The sequence below is a fragment of the Chanodichthys erythropterus genome, chromosome 11 (genome assembly GCF_024489055.1).
Source record: "Chanodichthys erythropterus isolate Z2021 chromosome 11, ASM2448905v1, whole genome shotgun sequence".
NCBI classification, from domain to species: domain Eukaryota; kingdom Metazoa; phylum Chordata; class Actinopteri; order Cypriniformes; family Xenocyprididae; genus Chanodichthys; species Chanodichthys erythropterus.
In genome coordinates, this window is record NC_090231.1 from 53965185 (window position 1) to 53977428 (window position 12244).

The following is a 12244-nucleotide window of genomic DNA, read 5'->3' on the forward strand; positions in this document are numbered from 1 at the left end:
GGCTGAACAGAATTGATTCTTGATGCACAGATGTTTGGTAAAGGACGCATGCGACTAATCCTAGATATGCCACACACTTTCACGAGCAACCAAAAACACTCACAGGGAGGCAAAACAATCACTTGTGTGACTGTAAAACAGCGAGACAGCGTGTCATTGCATCTTTGGGGCTGGGCAGATTTGAAAAAGGTCACAGTCAAAAAGGCCAGAGGAGCCTTTGTCTCAAATCCTCAGAGGTGTAAACAAAAAATTAAACTGTGTGAAATCCTCTCAAGATTACTGTCCCGTCCCCCTCCTGCAGTCGCCCTGCCTCACTGATAGAGGTTTCAGAAAAGAGTGAGTAAAAAGAAGAATAAAGCTCATGTACACACTGTTCAACTGCCTGTATTAGCAAAGAGAGGCCAGAGTCTGTATTTACACCACAGAGACACCTGAACGATTCCCTTCATCTGGATGATTTGTTTCAATGTACTAGATGAAAAAACTGATTCATCAACTGATTCTCACCTTAAAGTCAGCATGGAATAAAAATGTATCCATTCATGTGTGTACCTTTTTTTTTTGACCTTGTAATTTTTAATCAAAATACGTTAACTTGATCTTCTGGTGAAATGACAGACTTCTCTATGGTGAATTATGCAGGACTTCTCCATCATTATTTATTGAGCTTAAACCCCGCTTAGAAGATCACATTCATTCAAATGCCCACGTCTCAATTTCCGATCAACAACCCTTGTGTAGAAACAAGTCCTGCCCTACATTTTTTTTCTTTTTTGATAATGTGTTACACTCAGATGTACATCACAATTTGAAAGAAAAGATCTGTCGCTACTTCCATTAAAGCGTAACTTCAATTTCCAGCCTCCTTTGAAGCATCTGTCTCAAAAAGCACTGTACAGCATATTATATTTCATTCTATTTTATGCTACAAAACAGCAAAGAATGAATCACAGTGTCCACAAAAAATATTAAGCAGCAAAAACTCATCCCTGAAAAGTAGAACACACAACGACAAAATCATGGTGAAATCATCAAAATGAGAAAGTCATTGTCATAAACCTTTTTGCCCCTTTGCACAAGGACGATCAACTTTTAAGCAAGTGATACTAAAGTGCAAGCAAGTGGTCTCTAAATATGGATAAACAAATGTTTTTGGATCGCTAGACTTCTTTTATCAACCCTCTATGGACACACTGAAGCTTGAGTCGCCATTGGCTAGTAAATTTTTTGTTTTACTCGTCAGACTTTTTTTTTTTTTTTTTTACATGGAATGCAAGAATGCAAATGAAAAATCTACAAAAAATTCTATATTCATAAAATATAAATATAAAATATAAATTTTGTACACTATTAAAGTTAAGTAAACAGCATGTTGTTTAAAAGTAAAAACACAGGAAGCAGAAGGAAAATTAGGCTGCTGTCACTTTAAGAGCGAATGCACTGATCCAATTTACTGATACTGTTACACATGTGTTTTCTTTCTCGGCTGTTTACATTCACTTAAAGGGGTGGGTTCAATGCGATTTCACTTTTTTAACTTTAGTTAGTGTGTAATGTTGCTGCTTGAGCATAAACAGTATCTGCAAAGTTACAGTGCTGAAAGTTCAATGCAATCGGAGATATTGGCTTTTAAAGTTATGGCAGTTTATTGCCTACAAAAACGACCGGTTTGGACTACAATGAGCTTCTTCCCGGGTTGGTGACATCATAAACCCTGCAAAACACGCCCCCGGGAACACGCAACAAAGTGGGCGGGGCCATGTCATGCAGCATAATGAAAGAGGAAGAGTTGTGTACACCGGACGCGAGCGGTACGGCGCGTCAAAAGCTAATAGAACCCATTATAATCTTTGATATTTTCTACACTGGATGTGATGCTGAAGACAGCTTCCAGAATCTACTATTGTTTGTACATGTCTTTTAAACATATAGTTCTGTTGCTATTTTTTGGTTGCATCAAGGACATATACAAAGAGCAACTCGTTTTTGCTTCGCTAGCTAGTTAGCTGTATTATAGTGCATACTTGTCCAACAAACTTCTATGTTCATAGACAAACAGTTGTTCATGCTATAAATTAAACACTACCTTTACAAAAATGCGACTACTCAGTCATGTATTCGGCTACAGTAAAGCTTTAATCAGGATAAAACTGTATATTGAAAGTTAACAAACAGCAGTGACAGCATCTAAACACTTTAACACAAATACTAAATGATATACCATTCTTAAACGTCCTTTAAAAGCCGCGATTGCTGTTCATCTGGGTCTGATTCGGGCTCAATTTGATACAGCAATATAATCAAATTGAGCATACAATATAACCAAAGCCCACGTAACCGGTGACAAATGGTTAGAGGCGTGGCGTTTCCGGACACTTTAGCGAATCATGATGGCTCTGGATTACACTGGGCCCGCTAACCAATCTGAGCACATTGCGTATTTCGGAGGGAGTGGCTTCATAGAAGCAGGAAGTCAAACAAGCCGTTCATATGACAGTGGAAACAGAGGTGTAGAATAAAGCTAAAATATATGAAAAATACAGCATTTTCAAAAAAATGAAGCATTAAGACATGTTAAACTGTGCCCAAAAACACAATCAAGCCTAGAAAAAAACCACTGAACCACCCCTTTAAGACATAACCGACTATGTTTACTAGCATACTCACCAAGACAGGCATTTTGACTTAATTTTGTGTGAAACTCTGTTCAAGCACGAGAAAGAGAACTTAATTCAGTACTCACATGCTGTCAGATGCAGCTTTCTGGCCGCTCGCTTCTGATGTGCAGTTTGCGCACACAAAATTTCTCACACAGCGTGTACGAGTTATCTTTCACGTCTTCTTGCGCTTGAATGTTTAAACTAGCAAGGCTTAAACACGTGCAAATGTTAAACTTTCACGACGATGCGTAAAATCGGTGACAGTTCTGTCAACAAGGCCTGCATGCACTCTCTCTTTCTCTCACGGTGAGTGCACGTGTATGAGAGAAAGCATCAGTGGGCACTCTAAGCAAAGCAACGGTGTGTAAAGCTCAGCAGGCAATGAAATGAAATGACTTATTTTTTGCCTTTAAATTAATTACAGGCAACAGTAATTGTACAATTTATTAGCCACTGGCTAATTAAATACATTTTTTAGTCGGCTCTCGTGAAATTTGGTCACATATGCGACTGATTTACTCACATTATAGAAGGTTCTTTATAGTCTTTTTTGATGTTTGACATCGAGGCTTTGAGGGAGGAACTGAGTGATCTTACCTGTAACACTGTCCTGGGCCTGTTCTGCCCGCTCTGCCAGCCCGCTGGTTGGCATTGGCTTGACTGATTGGGTACACCTGCAGCGCATCCATGCCAATGCGAGGGTTGAACACCTAAACAACACAAAGTAATACTTCTGTTAGCATCATATGTGCAATTCCTCTATTAACAGAAGTTCCATTTTACCTTCAGTTTGCAGTAACCAGAATCCACCACAAACATGATGCCGTCCACTGTCAGAGACGTCTCGGCGATGTTTGTAGCAACAATACACTTCCTGACTCCATCAGGAGCCTGTCAGTAAACACACAGGTTTAGTTCACAAACGTCTCATGATCAAGATCTTCCAGTGTCCAACAGAGACAGATGTTTACCTTCTGGAAGATCTTGGCCTGCAGGTCTGAAGGCAGCTGGGAGTAGATGGGCAGCACTGCCAGGGCCGGAGCGTTCTCTAGATCCTCTAATCGCTCCACAATCTGATCTGATGTCACCTGCAGGAGCACAGATATCATGTGTATATTATACGATGCCTCATTAGACAACACAAAGTTAACAATCACAATATTTCGAACTAATATACATACTTTATGTTCCAAGAAATCGGACTTAAATCGGCATATTTTATACATTACAAACTGTGATTCCATTCATAACATCTTCAGCACAACTATAGAATCTCCTCACCTCAATGTCCTCCTGACCAGGCATGAAGATGAGGATGTCACCCGACATCCCGCTGAGATGAATCTGTAAGGCCTGTTTCACAGCCGCCTCCACATAGTCCTCCTGAGGAGTCTGAATCACACCAGCACTCAGCGTCAGTCTACAGCACACAAACCAGCTTTAACTAAAGACGCTATTAACACCTCACCTTGCTGAACAAGATATCCACTGGGAACGTCCTGCCGGGAATGTGGAAAATAGGAACATTGCCGAAGAATGCCGCAAATTTGTCCGAGTCCATAGTGGCAGATGTGACAATGAGCTTCAAGTCTGAGCGTCTAGACACCACCTAAGTAATCCAAAAGTGACTCATCAGTATCAAAATCTAAACTCAACAGTACTCTTTAAAGGGATACTCCACCGTTTTTTCATATTAAACTATGTTATTCCCTTAACTAAGACGAGTTGATACATCTCTCTCTCGTCTCAGTGCGTGCACTAAATCGCTCTGTCTTGCAGCGAAACTTTGTTAGCACTTAGAAAAGCGCAACGTTTTGTTTTGTGTCACCGTCCTAGGTCGAGTTATACTTCTCGAGTAACTACATTTAAATAGGGAAAACGTGGAGGTGTTTGGTAGCTTCTCTGCTTGGCCCCTATTGAATGAACTGGGCTAAGCTAAGTGCTAATAAAGTTTCGCAGCGATTTAGTGCACGCACTGAGACGAGAGAGATATGTATCAACTCGTCTTAGTTAAGGGAATAACATAGTTTAATATGAAAAAAACGGTGGAGTATCCCTTTAAATATAAATGTACATTAAAATGGTATATGAAAACCACTAGGATGAAAAAACACATTCATGTAAAAGTGAGGAGGACAGACAGCTGGAGACGTGGCTCACCTCTCGGAGCAGCCCAAAGAGCACGTCAGTGTTGAGGGAGCGCTCATGGGCCTCGTCCATGATTACAGCGCTATAGTGGTCCAAGTCTGACTCCCGCAGAGATTCCCTCAGAAGAATCCCATCCGTCATGTATTTTATTACAGTCTTCTCTGATGTACAGTCTTCAAAACGGATGGCATAACCAACCTGGTATACACATTAAAGCAATAAAACCCCTTAGCAATGGTAAAAATACAATTATATAATTTTATATAATACATACATACTGTATATACACACACATACAGTGGCAAGAAAAAGTATGTGAACCACTTGGAGAATCTGTGAAAATGTGAATAATTTTAATAAAATAAGAGGGATCATACAAAATGCATGTTATTTTTTGTTTAGTACTGTCCTGAGTAAGATATTTTACATAAAAGATGTTTGCATTTAGTTCACAAGACAAAACAATAGCTCAATTTATTAAAATAACCCTATTCAAAAGTATGCGAACCCTTGATTCTTAATACTGTGTGTGGTTACCTGGATGATCTATGGCTGTTTTTTTTGTTTTGTGATGGTTGTTCTTGTTTGTCCTGAGCAGTTAAACTGAGCTCTGTTCTTCAGAAAAATCCTCCAGCTCCTGCAGATTCATCAGTTTTCAAGCATTTTTGCATATTTGAACCCTTTCCAGCAGTGACTGTATGATTTTGATATCCATCTTTTCACACTGAGGATAACTGAGGGACTCAAACTCAACTATTAAAAAAGGTTCAAACATTCACTGATGCTCCAGAAGAAAACATGATGCATTAAGAGTCGGGGTGTGAAAACTTTTGAACAGGATGAAGATGTCACAATTTTTTATTTTATTTTTAATCATTGTTTTTTTATCATATCATTGTTTTTCATTTAGTACTGCCCTTCTGAAGAAACAGAAGATACTTGCATGTTTCCCGGAAGAAAAATTAAGTACAATTTATCTTGATATTTGAATTCATAAGTTTTCACACCCCGGCTCTTAATGCATCGTGTTTCCTTCTGGAGCATCAGTGAATGTTTGAACCTTTTTTAATAGTTGAGTTTGAGTCCATCAGTTGTCCTCAGTATGAAAACAGAGATCTCAAAATCATACAGCCACTGCTGGAAAGGGTTCAAATATGCAAAAATGCTTGAAAACTGATGAATCTGCAGGAGCTGGAGGATTTTTCTGAAGAACAGAGCTCAGTTTAACTGCTCAGGACAAACAAGAGACTCATGAACAACCATCACAAAACATAAAAACAGTCGTAGATCATCAGGTAACCACACACAGTATTGAGAATCAATGGTTCACATTCTTATGAATGGGGTTATTTTAATAAATTGAGCTTTTTTTTGTCTTGTGAATTAAATGCAAACATCTTTTATGTAAAATATCTTACTCAGGACAGTACTAAACAAAAAATAACATGCATTTTGTATGATCTCTCTTATTTTATTGAAATTATTCACATTTTCAGAGATTCTGCAAGTGGTTCGCATACTTTTTCTTGCCACTATACATAATATAACAATTATATAATTTTTAATTTTGATGTCAGTTTTAGTTATTTTAGTACTTCAACTTAAATTAATGTTGCCTTAATGTTACATTAATGTTGCATAATTTTAAGTTTTTTTATATTTTATTTTTAGTTAACATTTATTTAATTTCAAGTAACAAAAATGTTTTTTTGTTTTAGTTTAGTTTTTGATAACAACCCTGATTAACATTAGTCCATTGTATCATCCTCTCATTAGGGTAAAATACATGTCACCTCAAATCCACCAGGTGGCAGGATGTCCCCTAAAATCAATATCTTTTGTCAAGTGAATGGACAGAACATTGGTCCTGGCACACAAGGGCTGTGTTTACACTGTGAGTCTAAATACACAGATCCGATCTTTTGACCATATCTGACGTTTTGGCCCGGCCGTTTAAACTTACTTTGAACACAGATATCGGATACCAGTCCAATTACTTTCCGCCCAAAATGATCGTCGGTGGTAGACCCCCGGGGTTTTGAATGGCCGTGCTATTAAAATAATTAATATACTGCATGTCGGGTGGCCGTGATTATTTGCCAACATGGATAAGTTAATAGCTGTCATGGATGTTTTGCAATGAAAAATGGATATAGACTGAAAAACATTTTTGTTTGTAATTTTATCTATGACTTGTTAGACAATTCTGAAGTGAAATAAAGTAGCATGGTGAGATTACATTTATTTGAATGAATTCAAATATGAATGATAATGAGAAAAAGAGCAACAGAGAGAGAGAGTGTGTGCGAGAGTATGAAGCTGGAAAGTTATCACCTCATTGCTGAGAAATGTAATGTTTTCATTTCAGTAGTGAAGCTTATTTATAAAATTCATTGGGCAGAGGTTGAAATGTGTGTGTGCAAGCAATTTCTTTCCTATAGGGAAAGATATCTAGATATATAGATATATAAAGTTCCCACCCACCTCAACAAAAAAAGCTGTGAGTTTTAGTGTGAGCGCATACATCATGACTGCTTCATAATACAACATTAAAATCATATCTTTTTATAGGCAAACATTGCCCTCAGCTTGTGGTGGCTTGGAATTTCAAGGAGAATGCGTGTTTAGACGTAGGTCAGATGTCCAGATATCAGATATGTATCTGATTTAAAACCACATTTGGAAGTGGCTCAGATCGGAAGTGAAAAAAAAAAAAAAACGGATCTGGTGTGGGTTTACACGTGTGCAATAAATTCTGATCTGTGTCAGATGTGAGCAGAACAATGGATTTTTTCAGGCAGTGTAAATGCAGCCAAGATGTTAGGCACCAACCTCTTCTCCCAGGTTACTGTTTATTTCTTCGCTGACTCTTTTGGCCACGCTCATGGCTGCCACTCTGCGAGGTTGTGTGCAGCCCACCATGCCATAGCCGGTGTAACCATCCTCATGAAGATACTGTGTCAGCTGAGTCGTCTTACCACTGCCCGTTTCCCCCACCACAATCACAATATTGTTATCCCTGCCAGAGAAGATACACAACACAAAGAAAACATCAGCATACCAGGTGTAAAGACGCATGAGCTCACAAATTTAGTGGCAGATTTTGTAAGGAAGCTGATGTAAGTGAACTGATTTGAGTGTCACCAGGACCTGATGATGTTGAGCAGCTGCTGGCGAACAGCAAAGATGGGCAGATACTGTCTCTGCTCTAACAGAGTCTTCTTCTTAGAAAAATCACTGCTCGCTTCATTCCTCTCCTTCATGTGATCAGCAAACTTCTGTTCCGCTCTGAAAAGATTGAAGGTAAGAAAGATAAGGAGGCACAGAAAGATTTCACAATTTCTGAGCAGATTGTGGGGGAAGGCATGTGCAAGACTGTAAAATTTAGTGGAGAGAATTTAAACATGCTTAAATGTGTCAAGGGGAGCTAGGAATACAACATCTCAGATATATATAAAGAAGTAAAATATCTACAATACTCTTTAAAAGACTTATAGAAATATTTTGAGGAGTCTCTAATGCTCACCAAGGCTACATTTATTTGATCAAAAATACACTCAAAACAGTAGCACTGTGAAATATTATTGCAATTTAGAATAACTGTATTTTACGGAAGAGGATTAGGGCCAAGCAATAATAAAAAAATAAAACCATCTCGAGATTAAAGTTGTTAAATTTTGAGAAAAAAGATACACAATAAAATGTTGAGAATAAACTCATTAAATTACGAGAAAAAAGTCGATAAAATCATGAGAATATATTCGTAATTTAACGAATTTGCTCTCGTAATTTAACGACTTTTTTCTCGAAATTTAATGACTTTATTTCTCAACATTTTATCTCAACCTTTTTCTTGAAATTTAACGAGTTTATTCACAACATTTTATTTAGACTTTTTTCTAGAAATTTAACGAGTTTTTTCTCATAATTTAACGAGTTTATTCTCAACATTTTATGTAAACTTTTTTCTCGAAATTTAACAACTTTAATCTCGAGATGGTTTTATTTTTTTTATTATTGCTTGGCCCTAAAAAAACTTTTTTCCCCTCAGAACTGGAATTTATAACTCACAATTGCGAGTTTATATCTCACAGTTCTGAGAAAATAAATCAGAATTGCGAGAAAAAAGTCAGAATTGCCAGATATAAACTCGCAATTGTGAGAAAAAGTCAGAATTGTGAGGGGAAAAAAAGTCAGAATTGCGAGAAAATGTCAGAATTGAAACAAATTCGCAATTGCAAGATAAAAAGTCACAATTATCTTTTAAATTGTTTATTCTGTGGCAGAAACAAGCTTCCACAAAAACAGTTGTGCTGCTTAATAGTTTTGTGGAAACAATGATACATTATTTTCAGGATTCTTTGATGAATAGAATTTTTTTATAGAATTCAAGATTTCAAATAGAAATCTTTTATAAATGTTTTATATGTATTATAAATGTCTTTATAAACACACACACATGCAATTTCTACCTGTAATCCACATTTCCATCTTCTCCAACAGCTTTTCCAGCTGATCCCTCCTCCTCTGATTTCTTGATTCCCATGATGTCCCCCAGTTTGGTGCCAGCGAGCTCCCAGTGTTTGTGTTGTGCCTGTCAGGTGGAAGAACCAAACGCAATAACAATTACATTTACACTGCTGCCCTGGAGTGAGAATGGAGTCCAAATGAAACATAATAACCAGATGCGCACCTTCTTTCTCTCTTTCTGCTCTCTGTGTCGTCGGACCAGCTGACTTCCCTTGCGGGAGATGATGGCCATGTCTGAGGTGGCGTCTTTCACTGGAATGACCGGCTCAGGCTGGAATCGCAGGACAAATGCAAAATTATCACTTAAAGACTCACAAGTCTGGTGATTCACCAATAAGCACATAGAGACATCTGTACCTGCTTAGTGAAGACAATCCTCCCATCCAGGAAGGGTGGCACAAGGTTATGGACAAGTAGGTGCACTCTGGTCGCATTGTCTTCCTCAAAGTCCTCGTCCACCTCCAAGCGCTGAACCACTCCACTGGTGAGCATGCGGTTGGTCTCCCAGCGTTCGTTATCCTGGAGTGAAACACACATGTGTGTAAACAGTGGGGTGAACAGTGTGTATCAGTATATTAAATCCTTGCATTCTGTCTTAAGGCTGTGACACACCAAAGCGACATCAAAGAACTAGCGGCGCCGAAAGGCAACTGTGTTGTCACCTCGCATCGGCTGCATCTCGGCCAAAAAGCTGCTCTTAAACACACCACAAAGACTACAGCTGACAGCCAACTAGCATGTGTGTTTTGCACCTGCGTGTAAGGAAATAAGTGTCTATATCAGCAGGTATATATTCTATAGTTTCTATATTCATCATTCAAAAAGTGAAAACTGCAGATACTGTATATAAACCGTAAACAAAGCAGTGCTTGATTACCATTTTGAATATCAATCATGCTGATCACTTTCTTCATTCCAGGCAGCTCATGTTTTAATGAAAACATTCACACATTGGAATGCTCAGAACAGCCTTTCGTCTGTGCCATCTTGACTTCTTTGCTTGCTTTCAACACTTTTGCTTTTATTCTCATGTACCGACTCGTTCGCTAAACTCATTCCCTCACCGATGGCCCTGATTCCAATTACACATGCTGAATCAAGCAAATCCACCGACGTGAGCTGACGTGTGGAACACACCACAAAAACTAGCCCGACAGATGCTCATTGATGCCCTAAAATTGCTGGTGTGTCATGACCCTGACAGCAGCCTAATATAAGCTACATGCTGCTATCTATGTCATTCATGATAATTAAACAAAAGACGAGGTCAAAACCACTCACTGTTCTTGAACAACTTTCGTATCTTTAATAAGAATCCATTAATTTTTTATTCATACTCTGTAGACTATGCAGTGTTTTATCCAATTGTTTGTAATTTGCTTATTTTAAAAAGCATTTTTTTACATTTATTTGCTCATATTTTTAACAAAAAAAATAAAATAACAAAACACTATTTTGTGATATTTATTGTTATTGTGAAATAAAATTTTGCTCACATCACCCACCTCTACACTGGCAGTCAAAAGTTTGTAATTATTAAGTTTTTTTTTGTTTGTTTGTTTTTTTTGAAAGATGTCTTTTATGCTCAACAAGGCAGAATTTATTTGATCAAAAATACAGTAAGAACAGTAATATTGTAAAATATTATTACATTTTAAAATAATTAGATTAATAGTTTAATAATTAGATTAATAATTAGAATTCTTTCATATATTTTTAAAATATAATTTATTCCTGTGATGGCAAAGCTGAATTTTCAGCATCATTACTCCAGTCTTCAGTGTCACGATCATTCAAAAATCATTCTAATATGCTGATTTACTGCTCAGTTATGATCAATTGTTATTGGTGCTCAATTATTAATAATGGTTCTTATTATTATCAATGTTGAAAACAAGTTTTTGCTGCTTAATATTTGTGCGGAAACCGTGAGACATTTTTTTTTTTTCTTTGTTGAATATTAAGTTCAAAAGAACAGCATTTATTTAAAATAGAAATCTTTGGTAATATTATAAATGTTTTTAATGTGATGAATAAAAGTTTTAATATTTATATTATTATTTCACAATATTACTGTATTTACTGTATTAAATGCAACCTTGGCGAGAGACTTCTTTCAAAAACATCTTAATTCTTCCAAACTTTTGACCATCAGTGTACGTTCAGCACTGTACTGAGCAGACGGGTGATGATGGGTAGTGGTACCTCATTGATTTGCCGCTTCTGTGCTGAGATGCGTTTCTGGGTCTGCTTCTGTAGGATCTGCTCCCTCTTCTTCACATACTCTTCGGAGCTGGACGTCAATGGGTTGTGAAACTCATCATAACCTTCATCCATCATGTACCAATCTCGATCAGCTTGCTGTTTGGACACGACAGTTAGTTATTACTCACCAAAATACCAACTTGAACATGAACATGAAATGGCATGCGGAGCCCGTTTCACTTCCATACTTTGGGATACTGATAACACTTTGTTTTAGGTCAAGTCACAGCAAATCTATTTGTATAGCGCTTTTAACAAAACACTGCTTCAAAGCAGCTTTACAGAAAACTATGATGTTAATGTTTAGAATATCTTTTTATTTACATGCCTTATGTTCACAATTAGCAGAATAGCACTGAGTGATAATATAGTTTACATTTTGCAGAGATACAATCAATCAAGAAGTTGAAATATACTATATTGTATTGTAAATTGTATATTGTAAATGAAATGTAACTGAATATTCAATAAGAAAAGCAATGTAAGGCAGGAACTGATTGGATCATGAGTTGTTGACATATCAGAATGGAGCCAGAGTTGACTGCGAGTTTGCTAAAACAACAGATATCTGGCTATTGCTTATTATTTTTCAACAAGCCATATGGCCTATATGACACCAGTGGAAAAGGAAAATCAATTCA

At 37.3% G+C, this 12244-nt stretch overlaps 1 protein-coding gene across 1 annotated transcript in view; it reads right to left on the minus strand.

The window, feature by feature from the left end:
* The window catches only part of dhx38 (DEAH (Asp-Glu-Ala-His) box polypeptide 38), a 33858-nt gene that overhangs the window by 14487 nt on the left and 7127 nt on the right, over positions 1 to 12244 (minus strand). Inside the window, exons 8-19 of the mRNA XM_067400056.1 lie at positions 11544 to 11699; positions 9696 to 9857; positions 9502 to 9609; positions 9281 to 9402; positions 7959 to 8096; positions 7641 to 7827; positions 4821 to 5006; positions 4129 to 4269; positions 3942 to 4052; positions 3632 to 3748; positions 3444 to 3551; positions 3258 to 3370 (exon numbers count right to left, since the gene is read on the minus strand). Of these exons, the coding sequence (XP_067256157.1) occupies positions 3258 to 3370; positions 3444 to 3551; positions 3632 to 3748; positions 3942 to 4052; positions 4129 to 4269; positions 4821 to 5006; positions 7641 to 7827; positions 7959 to 8096; positions 9281 to 9402; positions 9502 to 9609; positions 9696 to 9857; positions 11544 to 11699 (1649 nt within the window). The remainder of the gene's footprint in view (positions 1 to 3257; positions 3371 to 3443; positions 3552 to 3631; positions 3749 to 3941; positions 4053 to 4128; positions 4270 to 4820; positions 5007 to 7640; positions 7828 to 7958; positions 8097 to 9280; positions 9403 to 9501; positions 9610 to 9695; positions 9858 to 11543; positions 11700 to 12244) is intronic.